This window comes from Chanos chanos, chromosome 4 (genome assembly GCF_902362185.1).
Source record: "Chanos chanos chromosome 4, fChaCha1.1, whole genome shotgun sequence".
NCBI classification, from domain to species: Eukaryota; Metazoa; Chordata; class Actinopteri; order Gonorynchiformes; family Chanidae; genus Chanos; species Chanos chanos.
The window spans coordinates 9925606-9942984 of NC_044498.1; the positions used below are offsets into that span (position 1 = coordinate 9925606).

A 17379-nucleotide genomic window follows, 5' to 3' on the forward strand; every position below is an offset into this window, starting at 1 on the left:
GGGCACATTGGCCTGGTTCTGTGTGCATTCCATCTTAAGAGCTAAGAGAAAAAAAAAAAAAACAATATATATTTTTTACTCCCTCCTAATACTTCCCTTTTGCAAACAGGCATTCAAGACACGTAGTAAAACATGAACTGTGATGTTCCTGTGTCTTCTGGGAGATGAAGTGTTTGACTGTTGCTAACTGCAAGTTGATAGAATCACACTAAGGTTGAAGAGAGAACCTGTTCAACAAAAGACCTGTCGCCACGGACTGGGTTTGTTTCCTCAGCTCCGGCCGAAGGTTCATACAATGCAAAAGCGATGTCAGAGAGTAACAACAATGACAAAAAACAAAATTACTCTTGTCCTCCATCGCGATCACAAAAAATACCCGATTCCACATTCTGTTCCTGGTCTAAGAACGTAATGACAAAAGTACATTGCATTTAAGATAGCACACTTTAGACAGAGGGATGAAATATATATATGCACACATACTCCCAGCCTTTCCTCAGGCATAATCTGCTTGGAGTTGCTCTAAGGTTGATTGACTTTGGCCTAATTTAGCAGGTGACATGATGGGAAACACAGCATGAGGCAAAATTTCATCAGTGTGACTTCATTGACTGGCATACGGTGGAGGAGCCATGATGAATGTGAATTTTGTCCCTGCGCAAGAAATCAACAATCAACTCAGAACATTTGAACCTTAGTCATCATCCGGAAAAAAAAAAAAAAAAAAAACATGACTCAGATGTTCTCGAAAAACATCATTTTTCTCTTCCTCACCATGGCACGCACTTCTGGAAAGAGATGAATATCTTTTGAAGACTACGGTGTAATTATCGTAGTTAGGATACGTTTACATGTTGACATTATGGCCAATACGCTCACTGTTTTCTTTTCGGTGCCTAAAAAGGCAGCTGCGGCACAGTTTAACCGAGACAGTGCTCTAAATCCTAACCTCAGGGTGCTGATTTCCTTTCTTTACACAGGACATACGCCGGGTCTTTATCGAATATTTGGGCCTGCCAGTACACGAGCGGATTCTGTGTTTTGACTGCGAACATCTTAGAAGCCGAGCTGCTGGTCTTGGACGGTGATGCTTGCAGATGTTATCGTCCGCTCATGTGTTCATCGACCACTGAGGACTCTGTGTACTATGATTTAACACTCTTAGATGTTGTTTTGTTGTGGCTAACCAGCTCCATCTCCTGAATTCACATTTCACAGTTGGGACAGCTGTGGCTGAAAGGTTAGAGAAGGGGTCTTGGGACCGAAAGGTTGCTGGTTCGATCCCCTGGAGATGTACTATGTATTTCCATTATGTGTATTATGCATTAACATAGAACTGTCTCACATTTGGTGTCATGTGTTTGGTAAATACTTACTGCTGTCTACATCATCGCAATTTGTGCCAAGTTACACATAGTGGCATTATCTACTGAATAAGCAATGTCCTCAGGCAACAAGGAATCTACTCTCACCATGATGGCATTTGAGGTAAACTGACTCAGGGCATAACATTTTCTTCTTCCTGCGTGTGTGTATGTGTGTGTGCGTCTGTGTATTATGTGTATGTGTGTGTATGAGAGAGAGAGAGCGAGAGAGAGAGAGAGAGAAGGAGAGAGGACTGTTTACACATGCATCTATCACGTAACAATGGGCCCACCCCAATCTAAATCTAGATTGGGGTGGGCCCAAACTTTACAGTGAAGAAATCGCAGACATGCAAACACACATAGAGACACATCCTTCTCTTATTAGCAAGTAGTATCACTCTGTCAACAGGTTGCACAAATGCTGAGATCCAGGGCCCAAGAATTTACCCATGCTGAACATACCATCACACAAACACAGCCATCTATATCTTATTACCCTAGCAACAACAAGCCACAGCTGAACCACGGTGATAAGACAAAACATTCACAATAAAACATGCATGGAAACCCACTGTGCGGTCTCAAAACACCGTGGATTTGCAGACACACTTTGACTGAAGTCAGGATGGCCTCCTCTCTACCTCAAGTACCTTATCTGTCGGGCTACAGCGACTCAGAGGGTTGGAGCGACTCGTTTAAGAGAATGCAGGAAGGCCGCTTTGTGTCAAATCTACACAGAGTGAAGATAGCTGCGCTGAGGGCTAGGTGAGGTCAGACCTGCAGGAAGGCACTGAGCAGAGCTGATCTCCATGCAGCTCTCTGTGCTCTGTCTCTCTGCCTTTCAGGTTGGCTTTTCGCTGACAGGGTGGGAGTGAGGCGGGGGGGGGAGAAGACTTCTGTTTCCTGCCTGTGCACTGAACCAGTTTCTCTTCTTAAAGTCCAAAGGCCATCGTGGTCCGCCGGACGACTCGCGCCAACACAAATATTGATGTTCCACAGCCCTCTCTGAAACAAACCTCTGCTCTTTTCTCCCAACAACAAAGGAGAGGACTGAATAATTTGGTCACACGGAGGACAATGGGAGTTTAAACACAAACACAAGCAAGAAAATAAAACTGAAGACGACAATGGAACAAGCTGCTTTCATGACATGAAATAACAACACAAGAGGGCCACTAGCAGTCGACTCTTCCGTAGGGTTTAGGAGGGCTAGTTTGGGGATAGTGAGAGCAGAGCAGACTGAAAGCTGTGGCTGAAAACTCAGACCCTGAGGGAACTTCCCTGGAGACACAGAGGAAGAGCGGTAAAAGAGATCAAAAAAACCCCACTTTCCATAAGTGCTACAGAAATACCCACATTCACATTCACAAGAACTGAGAGGAGCTCCCTCCTCTCTTGGGATCCAAATAACAAATTATACTCATTTTAGCACAGAATTAACTCATCTTATCTGGCGAATTGAAGATTTGCAGATCATTGGGCAATTAGGATAAAATATGCTGGTACTGCTCTAGGACTAAAAAAAATGGCAAGTAGGTCACTGGCCAAATTAGGAAATACTGGTGTGTATTAAACATCATAAGAGCGGATATGACTGAAAGTTTCGATAATATATCTATTAGAAGGCCTAAAAATTCCCCTCTCTGTATGTAACTTGTAACAAATAAGTGACTATTAATTGTCTACTGACTGCCATGACTTGCTATTAACACAGTTTTACATGACTTACTAACAGATCACACGGCATTAACTATTAGTCATTCAAATGACCTTCTGACAGGGCCAGCCACATGATACACGAGTAAATTGTTGTTAAACAAACACCAATTCGCCACATGGGGAATACTGGTGTCAGACCAGTTTCAGTTATGCAAACTGGCGGTTGACTTCTGACTGAATGAGGCAGTTTCACCTGAACAATCCAAAGAGACAGCTCTTAACTTGTGCCATGGCCTTTGGTCTGCACTAATGTTAAGCAGTATCCATTCAACAGTGACTGATGACTAACTTAAGCCACCTCCAGCACTGCCTTTAGGTTATAACCTGCTAGTACCATGTCTCTCTAGGTGAACTGCTGTCAGAGGAGATGATGGAGGTTCCTCTGTGTCTAAGACTCTATTCATGTTCCTTATCCACTGCTGTCCTCGAGCAGTCTGTGTCAACCATTTCCCTGCCGAACACCTTCTCACGCCTGCTGATTACAGGAATGAGTAATGGCTTTTCAAAAAAACTGCATCGCAAAAAACCTATCAATGTGAGGATGTGGGCGGGATTTTCAGCCAGTTCTCTCAGGGATTGGATGCTTTTGAAAACCTAGCTGTCATATAGACAACTATCCTGAATGGGTGGCTTTTACAATAACAAAGGGAATCTGGGTAAATGGGTCAAGTGTTGTGATGCATAAAGCCGGGGAAATGTGAAACGCTTTTCTCAACATCAGGCTGTGACATCACAGTACAATAACTTAAGTATCTGACAAACATTCCCAGAGTATTCTGGAATGGAGAAGGGTTTTCTTCCTTTAGGACACAATAGCATTTTTTTTTTTCTCCATCAGAATGGTCTGCTCTAATTGAACTCATCCATGTCACACGACTGCTTGAGTACTCACTAAGTCCAAAGCAGAACAAAGTTCTGAAAAAAGGAGTTGTTTTGGTTGCTTTGTCAAAAGAGTTCTCGATCTGTTTTTGTTATACAGTGGCTTAAAGAGGCCAGATTCATCTGTGTTAGTTTCCATGTGTTTACCCACTCATCCTTAGTTGTTCCTAATCTGAGAATCTCTGTCTTAATCTCACAGTCAGCCACTTAACACGCCAAGGGTGCGTTTCACAAAGCAGAATTTTTCAGTCAATTAAACCATTTGAGCCAAAAGTAAACACTGTCCAAAAAGAATGCTCCTGAGTGCTTCTCTTATTGGACAGTTCAGACATTTGGCTCAAGTTAACTGGCTAACTGAGAAATCCTGTTTTGTGGAATACCCCCCAGAATACTCTGCTAGTCAAAATAAAATGAAAAAACATGCCATGAAAACACAAAAAACCACATAACTAGAAAACAACATATTTTAAACACTCTGAGATACCAAAATAATGATGAGTACTGATTTATGCACCCCGTGAGCCAAGTAAGTTCTGTTTGCCTGTTATGGCTGTGAAATTATGGTATAGAAAGTTTTCCAAACCCTGCAATGTTTTGCAAATTCAGCGTGCAACACTATTTCCCAGCATGTTTTGGAGCATGAATCTGACTGTGGAGGAAATATCAGCGAGGACAGTCACAGCGAGTTACTAAGGCCTCTTTACAGCTCTCCTCTATTGGGGAGAATGCTTCTGACCTGCCCTGCTCCCTGTGCAAATCTCCCAGAACAGGGGGGGAAACATCTGGAGAAGTCATGGAGTGAGAGGCCTGGGTTAGGGGCGGTTAAGAAAGGAGATGATACCAAGAGTTACAGAGGAAGTTAAGACAGTGAAAGAGAGAGAGAGAGAGTGAGAAAGAGAGAGAGAGAGAGAGTGGGGGGGGGTGACAAAAGGCGGTAAAAACTGGAGAGAGAGAAAGAAAGTCAGGGGAATTCCAGTGTTGGACCCTTCTCTTATCCACCTGAGTGAGAGCAGCAGACGATGTTACCCTGAGTGAAAGTGCCAGCAGCAGACATGCACTGTGCCTACAACACCCCCTCCTTCTCTCACTTGCGGAAACTTCAGTCGTGCATGAGCTGAACACAACCGCAGTGGTCTGACACCTCTCCTTCATGCAACAAAGGTCAGTGTACAGACAGACCCAGCGTAGCATGTGACGGCATATGTAACCTTGCAGACAACAAGCATGCTGTGCACTGAAGGGCTGGGGGCCTCCAAAGACATTCGTCGTCTCATACCGGCTGATCAATACCCGTCACTGTCGCAGAGCTGGTGCATGCTGGGAGCTGGGCCACACAATGTGATGCTTGTGTGGGCAGCGTGGGATCCAACCCCAGGGCTTTTCACATTGCAATCTTCCTGTCTCCTTCCAAGCCGACATTGCTTCTAATGATATGAGAGAAAAGCAACAGAGGATCCATTCTCCATTTCTTCGCTAAATGTCCCGCCAGCTAGTCGTTTCTGAAGAATCCACCGTTGCCTCATTGCTGGGGCATGACTGCTGATTTCGCAGTCATTTATAAAAATAGAAGCACTGGTGAGGGGGTACATGGGGGGAAAGTGATACTGTACCAATAGGTTGTGATCAAGTTAGCATCATGACAATATATCCAAATCAGGATACATGACAGCCCTTTGCACCACTGCAAGATCAATGTTGATGAACACGATGACAAACAACGTTACTGTGTTTCATCCAGACCCGTCATGTGAATGCATCTGGGGGCTACAAAAACACTCTTTTGAGTCCTGCTGTGTTCGCTTGAGAGGCTCTTATAGAACCTGAAGATTACAAAGGTTGCAAAAGGAAGCACAGACGGAAAAAGGAAACAGCTTAGAGCTTACGGAAGAAACTGGGTGTGGGTCTGGTTCTGAGGATGTCTGCTTGCTACAGCTGGCTGAATGGCTGGTTGGCTTCTTGTAGAACCTCTCACCAAGAGAATCTAATGCTTTCATCTCAGGAATGTCTGAAATTAAAGGCTCTGTCAATCTCACCCACGTCTCACCCCCACCCCCGAGCTTCCACAAAACCCTCCAGTGGTTAATTACAGGTGGAACATATCTGCCCTGCCCTAAAAATCTTTATAGTTTCATTTACTGTGGCTGGAAGAAGCAGCATGGTACAGTGAAATAAACTACAGGCCTATTAAAATAATGCAGCCAAAAAAAGAAGAAGGTTACCAAACTGTGTTATTGATTAGTGTTTGTGGGTATGGCTGTAACATACTTTACAATTAGGGTCTGAGGTTAACCACAGCTCTGTTTGCTGATACCATCTTCCTTAAACAGGTTTAATCTGACATCACACTCGTAGCATAGCTGGCTATTCTCTTAGAATGAGAGCATGTTGTGTTAAAACTTAAAATGAGATCATATTAATTTTTTAACACTGCTTGGTAAGAAACCTCTGCCTAGGCCAATCAGGCAGACAGTAGGGCTAGGCAATAAAACGATCTCGAAACGGGACTGCAATAAAATTTATGTCGACATCGATAAGGTTTGGACATTTTTACCTAACACGGATAGATCTGACAGCCTATCACACCGCATAAATAAAAGCAACAACAGCCAGCCTGTCTGCAGTTTTTGGTTTGCACGTCAAAAGTACACGCCCATTTCTTACCGCAAAGCATTGTTTTAGCTACTGTACCGGCAGTGAAGAAAGCTCTGGAAATGAGGAAAACAATGAGTGGAACCGGCAAGGAGCAGGAAAGCGATGGTGACAGTGAACTTGCGTTGTCCTCAAAAGGTGAGGAAATTGTCGACAAAAAGGGTAGCATGACGTCAGTCATATGGATGTGGTTTGGATATCTTAAAAGCAATGAACCGCAGTTTGAGATGATCTGCAAAATATGTCGTTGGTCACAGCTTTTAGTTTTATTTACATTATTTTAATAAGTTACAAGGCAAGCTAACTTGTATTGTTTTGTTAAGGCAGATAAAACATGCTTGCACAGTTAAATGTTTACATTATGTTATTCTATTTTTGTAAATAAACCAAATTCTAAAGTTTAACTAATGAACCCTCAGGTTGCTTCAGGCTTCAGTCATTATCAGGATACTCTTCAAACTGGCAACATTATCAAATTACATATCATGATTAATATCGATATTGATCAATATGGAAAAAAATATCGTGATCATATTTTTTGACATATCGCCCAGCCCTAGCAGACAGTGCTTACTCTCAGAAGCCTCATACATCTACTTGTTCTGCTTAACATGTTAGGCTACAGAGGAAGTTGTATACACACATATGTAGAGAGTTTTGTATGTGCTATGCAGTATTGCTCCTCCTTCAAATGACAAGTGCAGTCCACAGCTGTTTAGCTGCTGGGATGTCCAAAAATAGGCCATCTTCTCTTGGTGCATCTGTAAGCCAAGCTCCCTCTGATTCAAAGAGAGGCCAGTTTCTGTTTCTAATTGCTGCTATTTTGAGAGAACAATCTGAGGAAACATAGCTGGGGGCTAGCAGGTTGGCAGAAGCATCTCTGCTTGCATTTAAACTTTGGAAACTCATTTAGGGAGGTAACTTCACAGGAGGGAAAAGGAGATGAAAAAAAAAAGGGACAGCGGTGAGATGTTTTTTTAAAAACAATGCACACCCGGTTCCACATAGGAAAGGGAAGCTCCCGTCTGGCCATGAGACCTGCCCAGGTCACGACCTTTGATACAACACCAAGCCGCACCCTTGCACCCCTCTTATTCCCCATACTGACAACATGTCCTTCCTCATTTTTCATTTAACATCCCTTCTCTCTGTGCTTCAGAAGGCCGTTAACTCCTTCCTCTAGACTGGACACTTCCCAGCAGACAGCAAGAGTGGAGGGGAGGGGAAGAACTCCATTGAACTTGGCTAAAATTCAGGGATTCAGCCATGCCACATTAGAGAAAGGAGCCAGGAACACCATGCTGTTCTGACTAAGCATTTCCTATGTTATCATGTGAGTTTTTATCACATTAACTAACCGCTGATGTTACACTGCTTCTTTTCAAAATGATATTAGCTGAACACAGCACATGAAATATCCATTAATCAACAAGACAAGAGATATTTTTTTTCCCATTTGTTTTTTCTGGCATCATCCACAGTCAAAAGGGCAAACAATAAAAGAAAAGGTGATACTCTTGATTTTTAACTTTATGTCCCTGATCACAAAAGCAAGTGTACACAGGATTTTCAACACCAAATGACTTAGGATACATATCTATGTCACAGTGTCTCAGTATGATGATCAAAAATAATCTTCTGCTGTGGAAACACATTTTAGAGAAATGGTCTAGAAGTCACGATAAAAAATATTGGCTCATTTTTATCAAACGGAAGCAGAAAAACGGTCTCTGGGAGGGAGGAAGGAGATGTGGGGGTAATATGCAGAAGCACAAAGTGTATATTCCGCTGTTCAATTATCTATAAGTGACAAGGCAGGAAATCAACATAAGTCCATTGACCCACTTTGTGAAGACGTGGTGGGGTTTGAGGTTCACTTTTCAAGGGTCTTGTGAAATGAACTGCAAGCCATTAGCATGGAAAATCCATTTAGAAGTCTGGCTAAATGCAGAACTATAGAGTATAGGCTACCTCTTGAGACCTGACAGGAGGCCCTAAGATGCTTTGGTTGCCTCAGCACAAAAAGCACCACACCGTACTATGCTGTAACAACAGACTGACACATAAGCAACTCAATGGTTTGTGGTCAACTTGCTTCAACCACACCATGTTAACCCTTACAGATGAACAGATGCAGATAATGCTGAGGTAGGTCTACAAAACATAGGATGACAAGGACAACACTGGGCAGAGCAGAATTTATAGTAATGACACATGACTTCCATCAGGAGCCTCACTGTGAGTCTGGGAGTGCAAACAAGACCAAAGTTTCTAAGACCATGGTTTCAAATTTTCGTTTTGCATTTGTATGTTATTTGGCTGTGTAAGTGAGACTGTCTTCTGGAAACCAAAAGTGAAACTGTAGGTCGACCTGAGAAAAAATCACAGGTCTAACCGAGCCTATGTGAATTTCAGCGTTAGTGCAGTCGCCGCTGGAGTGGACAATGCTGTACGTACCATTGAAGAAGCTCTTGACCTTCAGGTACCCGACGCTAAGCCTGAGCACAGACAGCTTGTCTAGCCGTGCTCGGACATCTTCGGAGAAGGGCAGCAGGTTGGTGAGCTTGTCCAGTTCTCCATTCAGCCGATCCCTGTGGCGCTTGGAGGGGTTGGACTTGGCACCCTCAGGAGGGGGTGGTTTGGGGCTGCGGACAAAAGCACAATAGATCAAATCAGAGTAATCTGAGTGGCTTCCCTGACACCTCACTGTCATCTCCTTTTCTGTCCGCTCTGACAAATGGCATTATTAACAGTTTAGAGGCCAGATAGTTAGTCTGGATCTACATTAATAAACTTTCAAAGTTAACAAAAAATAACTATGTATGAAGTATGGTAAAGCCAGAGGGACATCAGGCTATTGTTTTCAGAAATACAGAACTTCGAGATGTAGATATAAACATAGTCTGAACTTACTTCCTTCGGTGAAGCTAAAGTACAATTAAGGCTGACTAGCCTGTATCTATAAGCATTTATCCATATACTCATTGTAACATATCAGAAACAACAATTTAATATTTAATGTGACAGTGTTAAGGTCACTGAAAAAGAAGTGAGGAAATCATGCTGAGTAGACTTATATCGAGGAGTCCTAAATCAAGTTTAATAAATATTGCTTATCATGGCAGTAGAATCATAGTTCTGAGGTAAACCAAACAAGGCTCTAGCCTATTAATGAGTCCTTTGTGTAGCTGAAGTCTAAAGTAACATCTTTTTACTAACACAGTTAGATGGTATGAAAACATGATCTCAACTGTCTCCTTCTAAACATTACCACTGTAAAAAAACCAAATTAAGAAAGCTAAATTAAGGCATTCAGTTTAATAAGGCAAACAAGACGTGAAACGCATTCACTAACCACTGGTTCACTGGTTTATCTGCGTATCATCAGAAAAGACAGAAAAGGGAAGTGGTTTTGTGTTAACACATGGACAGTTATTCTTAAAGTGCCACTCATCTCTCTGTGGACCACTGTCAGCACCATGAGCAGAGGGTGAGCCCTTTATGAGCAGAGGGTGAGCCACTGAGGTGGGCCACAACAGTCACATTGAAATGACATTCATTTGTGGGATGCAGTAAAATACCCTCTGACCCACTGATGATTCTATGATTTATTTGCTTATCTTCTGCATGGACAAAAAGCCTTTGTCAAAAAAGCAAGAGTAGTCGTAATCTTTTTAAAACCAATTTTCTGTCTAGACGCATGTCATTAATTTGTAATTAGGCCCAGCTGCCTTCCAGGCAAACCCTGAGCGATGAAACATATGACTCAAAATGGAGAAGGAGCTGCCACAAAATTATGACAAAACTCATGACCCAGCTCCCAGACCCAGATCCTTCTCACACAGATAATTTTAAGTAGAGAAAAATTAGTCCAGCATTACGAAAACACTGCAAAGTGTGGTAGCATTAAATGTACAAGGCAGTAGTTTTTTACTTTTTTTTTTTTTGGTGTTCATGTGACCAAGTTCAACGGAACTGGCTTTCATCTGAAATAAAATCCTTTATCTTAGTTTGTGAGGTTCTTACTCGAGACGCGGGCTATCAAAAGTAGGTCTGTAACTCAACCCTTCTCCCTTTTCAACATCAGTCAGCCCAGAAGGAGCTCAGCAGAAACTCTAGCCAACAGTACAGACCCTAATTATATTTTCCCAGAAATAAAGTAAAACTGACCTCACAAAAGGCCCACAGGGGACAAAAGAGAGCATTCAGTCCCCTTTCCATTCCTCTCTGGTTTAACTCAAGCTCTCTGGAGTGACCCGGCTGTGTCGTCATTGTTGGCACTGATTAAGTTCACTAACCCAACCATTTATCTGAAAAATTCCACTGCTAAGACTACAGAACATGACACCAGTCTGGCTGACAGTTTCTGATTAAATCCTTGGCAAACACTGCTCAATTTACAGTTCTGTTGATGGTTGCTGACTTTAATCTCTGATAGCTGGCAAACACCGCTAAGGTATGACTTAGGGCATTAGCTATAAAAAACTGAAGTGGAAGTTCACCAAGTTTTTATGATTGACCATGTATCTGCACTGCTGTTGACTGATTTTTAGCAGCCTGTAGTTAGCTACGCAAGGCTCGTTTATGAAAGTGAAGTGGGCCCTCAGAACACTTGAGCACTATAACTACAATAAAGAGCTCTCCTAACATTAAGTCTGCTCATTTCAAAGAAACAGGGAAGCAGCTATATACAAGACTCATGTTTTGGCACCTAGCTCAGTTTTGGGGGTTATAGTCCAGTACATTTCCAGTACATTTCCAGTACATTTCCAGTACATTGGGAGTGGGTGGGGGGGGGGGGGGGTCAAAATGTACATTTTCTTTTCACTTATTTTGACAAACGTGAAATTACCAAGGTATTGCTCTCAAGCCATAATACCTGAATCCTGAAACAAACATAAAAGATTGCTTCAGCTTCTTCAGTAAACAAGAATATACTTCATCCACAGAACAATAAGAACAATCTCTGGGGTTGTAATAGTAATACAATCTGTACTTTGTTGTCCGTGACTGCCCATATGCAAACAATACAGAAAACACTGATAGGTTTGATGTGTTGCAATAACCCATACCAGGTGAAAAACTGTTTGTTTGCCAGTTTGTAGAGTACTATAATTACCATACCAACCAGTTTGTGAGTACACTGCAACACCCCTAATAGAGAGTCCCAGCCTACATTATTAATTAGATAAATAAATGATTAAATGTAAATATTACTGATGTACAGACATTGTGACTTGATGGGACGGTCTGAGGTCAGAGACAAGACTCTCTCACCTCACCACTTCCCCAGAGCACACATATTTTACAGCATACACAGCAGACAAAGATCCCACAGGGTTGTTCCATGTGTGGATCTCCATACCAGCCATGTTTTCAACAACCTCCTTAAATGAATCACCATGGCGATCTTGAGAGAGAAGGGCCAATGGTAATGGCAATATATATGAGAAGTAAGTCCTCTCACTGACATTCCATTTGCATTAGGCCAAACCATGAAAAAAAAAAAAACAACAACACTGATTCTGATTACCATGATTGTGCTACACTGAGATATAAATCAGTTTCTAAATGAATAGGTTTCACTGATTCACACTGTACCTCAGTGGCTCTGGGAGAGGACCTCCCACTCTGATCTGACACATGGCTGTATGTTCACTGTGGCAGGGGATTATTTCATTAAGGCTATCCCAGTCTCTGGGGACTAGTTTCCCTGCATCCTCCTCCTCCTCCTCCTCCTCCTCCTCTCCTCCTCTGAACACTGGGGACTCAGCACTAACCACACCATGTCTGACATCACAACTGTTTTCCTCCAGCAGGTTCCAACATGTTGAGGCTTTTCTCATCTTCCCTCCACAAAAACACCAGAGACCATCACAGAACTTTTTCTTTTTTTCTTTCCGAGTTGTTATTAAAGGCAATCGCATCCTCACCAGGCAGAGAGGGTTTTTTTTCAAGGCAAGTAACATTAAAAAACAAAACAAAACAAAACAAAAACAACAACAGCAAAACAGACTAAGAGGTTAGCACTTATACCTATGCCCCCCCCCCCTCCCCCCAGGGCTCTAGGCGTAACAGATCAGAGAAGAGAGAGTGAATACAAGGAGCTGCAGTAGCCTAAGCAAACAAGCCTCATTTCAACTCATGTTAGGCACTGTACTTCATTTTCCAATCGCCTTTTTGGTGATCTGCAGTCTTAGCAGCTCCTGCCTCCCCCAACAACCTCTCCTCTCCTCTCTTCTCCCCCTACACCCGCAACATGTGTTTTTTATTAAGTGCGGAGGGAAAACCTTTGCAATAAAGCCGAAACCTCCATCCACAGCATTCTCACCTATATCTGTCACCATCATTCATTCTGGGCCGGTCGTAAGGGGTGTAAAAATAAAGGCAGCTTGCAACAGTGCTCATGTTGTCTGCCTCTGAAGATCAGAAGTCTATTTTCCACATTTCTCAGCAGAGAGGGATTAGTACATTAATGTTGGGAAAGGTGGGAGTTACCAACATGTTAAACCGTTGATTTTCTTTTATGGTGCACTGACATAGCGATGCATTTCTGTAAGACCTGAACATATGACTTCATGCCCTTAACATAACTTTTACAGCACGTCCATGATGTATATACAACAGTAATTCATAACCATGTTACAAACATTAACGAGTGTCGAGGGTTTTTTTTTTTTTTTAAGGTAATAAAAAAAAAGTATTCGGACACTCCCTTCCACTCCCCGTCCTCTCCGTCTGGCAACAAAGCCACATTAATCCACAGGCTCCCCTGCCAAAAATAACCCTCAGACTAGCTCATTGTGGTAAGCGCTTTCATAATGAGCTTTTGTCAGTTTGGTAAATGTAGACGAGTTACATCACTGCCAAGTGGCGGAGCTGGGGGCGAGGTGCTGCCGACCTGCCTGTCGCCAGACCCACTTTCCCCTCCAGGAGCTCTACGGCTTAGTGTGCAGGACACCCGGCCCTGCCGCACGCGCTGGGGGGATCAGACGCACTCATGCAACAACAACCCCGCACCCTCACCCTCACCCCCCACCCCCACCCCCCAAGCCATGTAACACTAGAAGTGAGATTTGAAAAAAAACAAAAAAAAAACCCTTTGCTGTAAAGTATGACCCCAAACAAGGCCCAGAGGCTCTCGTAGACCTGAATGTTTAGGTACACGGATCACCAGAAGCGCTCTGGCCTGTTTTCCTCTGTATGCTGTGATTCGGCACAGTGACAGAAAGGAACAGGCCTATTACAATGTAAACGGCCGGCAAAATATCTGGGACTATTTGATGGTAAACAAAACTACATTACTTAGGTGATGTTTTCTGTGGTAAAAGCTTCCTTCAAGAACTTCAAAAACAAGTTACAACATAATTATGAGCAACAAATAAGTCTTTCATGAGCACTATGCTGAGAACTAAGCATTACTGACTGTTTACTTAGGCCACTACAGACAAAGAGGGTGTGTCAAATGCTTAATGCTACTACCATGACAGTAATACTGATGACATCGCTGTGAAAACATTTTTTGAATGTTTATGAATGTTTATTCTATGTAGGCTATTTTTCCCCTTTTACCTGAATGTATTCCAAGTTCAAGTTCCATTATCTAATCTCATGCTCTCTATTTGTTTTGAATATGTCTTCCATGTTCCAAAGTTTAAGTACAGCATCTGGAACTCCAGAGAGGTCATGAGGTTATGAGACAATGACTTTCACTAAAACCTTTGGGAACGCTGCAACACTGAGTCTGAATTACCCTTGTGTATAATGACATCATTGTGAACAGTGCACAAGCACACCTTACAATAACAGTAAAGCAAAGCCAGTGTCTCTACTTCTCTGCCCTAAGTTAAAAGTCAATCTGTGAATCTGTGCTATTGTCCTGTCAGACTTCAGTTGGGGTAACCCAAAGAAGGTTCCTTACATGTGCACAGAGAACGACATAGTCTGTGTGTGTGTGTAGGTCAGAGAGAGAGAGAGAGAGAGAGAGAAAGAGAGAGAGAGAGAGAGAGAGAGAGACTGTACTCCAAAGCATTCCAGCAGCAGTGTCAGGCTAGGAATCCAATTACACACTCTCTCAATAGTCTCTTTGTGTCAAATGCAGAGACAGACTTAAGTAATCTACCGGGTGTTTTAAAGTCTATTTCAACAAAATAGCCAAACAGATGATCAGATAAAGATTAATTATGTAATGTGGATATACAGCACAAAGGTCACACTTTCTAACACAAATGACTGCAGTTGGCTAATGTACACACTGCACAGTGGGTGGGCCGTTAACACTATAAACAGGTATGGGCCAAGTGCCAGTTCTTTTGTGTGAACATAGCAGACACACTGGGCTCGAAAGTAATGGATATAAATAAAAAGTAGTTACATTCGCACGCCGACTCAGTCTATCAGCAAATATAATACAAATCAGTCAGTTACATCGTGGCTTTCAGGCGATAATCCCAGTGCATAACAGTGACCTCCTAATTGGAAAACGTTTAATACTGGAAGATGGGACCTCAGCCAAGGTCAAAGGGGTTAATTCCGGACTGTCGTATGTGCACAAACCATGATGGGACAGAAACTGACAATGTTTTCAAAAAGCAAGACGAGCTGTTGTGCCCAGGGAGAATGAAAGCAATACAACCAAAAAGGCAAACTGTATTTTCTTTTTTCTTGCAGTGCATGAAAATAGTTGACAGCTTAAGATATGGCCCTGAAAAGCTAAAAGACACCTTCAAACGTGAAAAATAAACGGCCATTACATAAAATTCCACATACTAGTAATATGGCAAAACTGGGTATACCATAAATTAACGCGAGTTCAACAACTTGAGAAACTATTACGAGGACAGAGAATTAACAAGCTATAATAACAACTGAGCGGCGCGCTACGTTTAGCCAATTCGACCACAGTTGCGTAACAGTTTGCGTGACTTTAAAATATGTTAATTTGAGAGGAAAAAAAACGAACGAAAGACAAAAAAAGTGTGTTCTCATGATGAGAAAAAACCCTGTATCAGATTACAATAACATACTTCAAGCCAGCTCCCCCCACCTCGCCCCTCCCTCCTGTAAGCATCGCGTGAGAGTACCGCCAACTCTCAACTTGATTATGATTAATGCAAGAGTACCATTTCCATGCCAGACCAAAACTATACACCAAGACTGAATCTTAAGGTAACCCCAGAGCACAGATTCGAAGCACAGATTTGGACGCTACGGAACATGTTATGGGTTCTGACTAATAGACATACTATTCATTCACTGAGGACGTTTTCAATAACTACATTTAAACACTGATTTTAACGCATTACTGCACAGACGAATTTACGAAAACCAAACCAACAGTTTAACGGAGTAAGAACCTTCCGTCGCTACGCAAAGGAATAGGCTAGCTCCTTAGACACTGAGACAATGTAACAGTTTTCATATGCAGCGCACATCACTACTCATGCACATGTAATATGAACATATTAACTAAATGGGAAACACCACAAATGATATATTTTATCAACAGCCATAGCAACTGTTTAATCCAATTCAGTCTATTATTCATACTTTCAAAAAACTGTACTGCACTTTGCAGACTAAATATGGTCCAAGATTGTGATACTAATTTTAATTGACATGTCTTCATTATAGTACGGTGCCAAAGTAATACTGTAGATTAATGAGTTAGGTAGTTATTCACAATGTGCAAAACACCCGTCCATAATCTCGATACAAACAGAGTAACGATAGAGTTAATGTTTAGGCCACAGTCAAAATGTTACAGTACTCAGTACACGTTTTAGTTTTAAACAAACAAATTACTGGTCACGGCGACAATAACCTTGCAGTGCGAGTGAGAACTGCCTGTCTCCTTGAACTTGAATATGACTCCTGGATATATACTTACATTTTCTGAACAGGCTTCTTTCGTTTCTTGGCAGCATATATCCCAGTATTTCCCAACATTCTGACCTCTCGTCAGACAGAACTCTTTAAAAGAAAAATGTCATAAACTCGGTGTCCCTTGATTTCCGTAGGATTTGATGAAACAATTAAAACAGATAAAGTTCGCCGCCGCGTAATTCCCCGTTACATCAAAATGGACACGTTCCGATTACGAGACGAAAATTCTCCCTGGTAGTTGAATACGTCCAGAACTACTGTAAAGAACAAAAGTTTCAGAAAGTTTTCGTCCTCGCTTTGGATGGCAATGGCGTGAGCTGAGCAAATTTTCCTTCTTCCTTTCTGTTTTTTCAAGCTGTCACTCTCAAGTGGCTCCAAACAAACTCTTCCAGAGATGTCAGGGGCTGGAACCGACTCGCAAAGACCAATCCCTAGCTGTGTTACAATGTAGTTCTCAAGGTAGGTGACATTCGCTCTCTGTGATTGGTGCAAAGCGAGTTCAGGAAATCATGAACGAAGAAAGAAATTTTAAGGTGGACTGACAGTGATCTTTGGAGCTAGTCGACGCGCGCGGTTACACCCCCGCTCGGTTGTATTTGCAAGAGTTCACACAGTTTACATAGAGGCGCCTATGTGCCCACGGCACTGATACTTTATCATGAAGGCTTTCGATGATGTTTTACCGTAGGCATGTTTGGGCACTGGACTTGCATATTCTTCGTATTGATCGGATGCTGAGTTATGGTACAGATTTATTTATTTATTTGATCCATCAAACAAGATGTGTCAATATTGTTTTTGTTCGTCCATCTGTTTATTTTCAACAGTGTCTTCCATAGGGTACACTAGCTTTTCAGTCTAAACCTGTCTTAAATCCTCA

General features: G+C 42.3%; 1 protein-coding gene across 1 annotated transcript in view; it reads right to left on the reverse strand.

Annotated features, from left to right (window-relative positions):
- Positions 1–16836, reverse strand: part of ahr2 (aryl hydrocarbon receptor 2) — a 61286-nt gene extending 44450 nt beyond the window's left edge. The window contains exons 1-2 of the mRNA XM_030772494.1: positions 16504–16836; positions 9072–9259 (exon numbers count right to left, since the gene is read on the reverse strand). Of these exons, the coding sequence (XP_030628354.1) occupies positions 9072–9259; positions 16504–16562 (247 nt within the window). The 5' untranslated portion in view covers positions 16563–16836. The remainder of the gene's footprint in view (positions 1–9071; positions 9260–16503) is intronic.
- Positions 16837–17379: the final 543 nt, after the last annotated feature.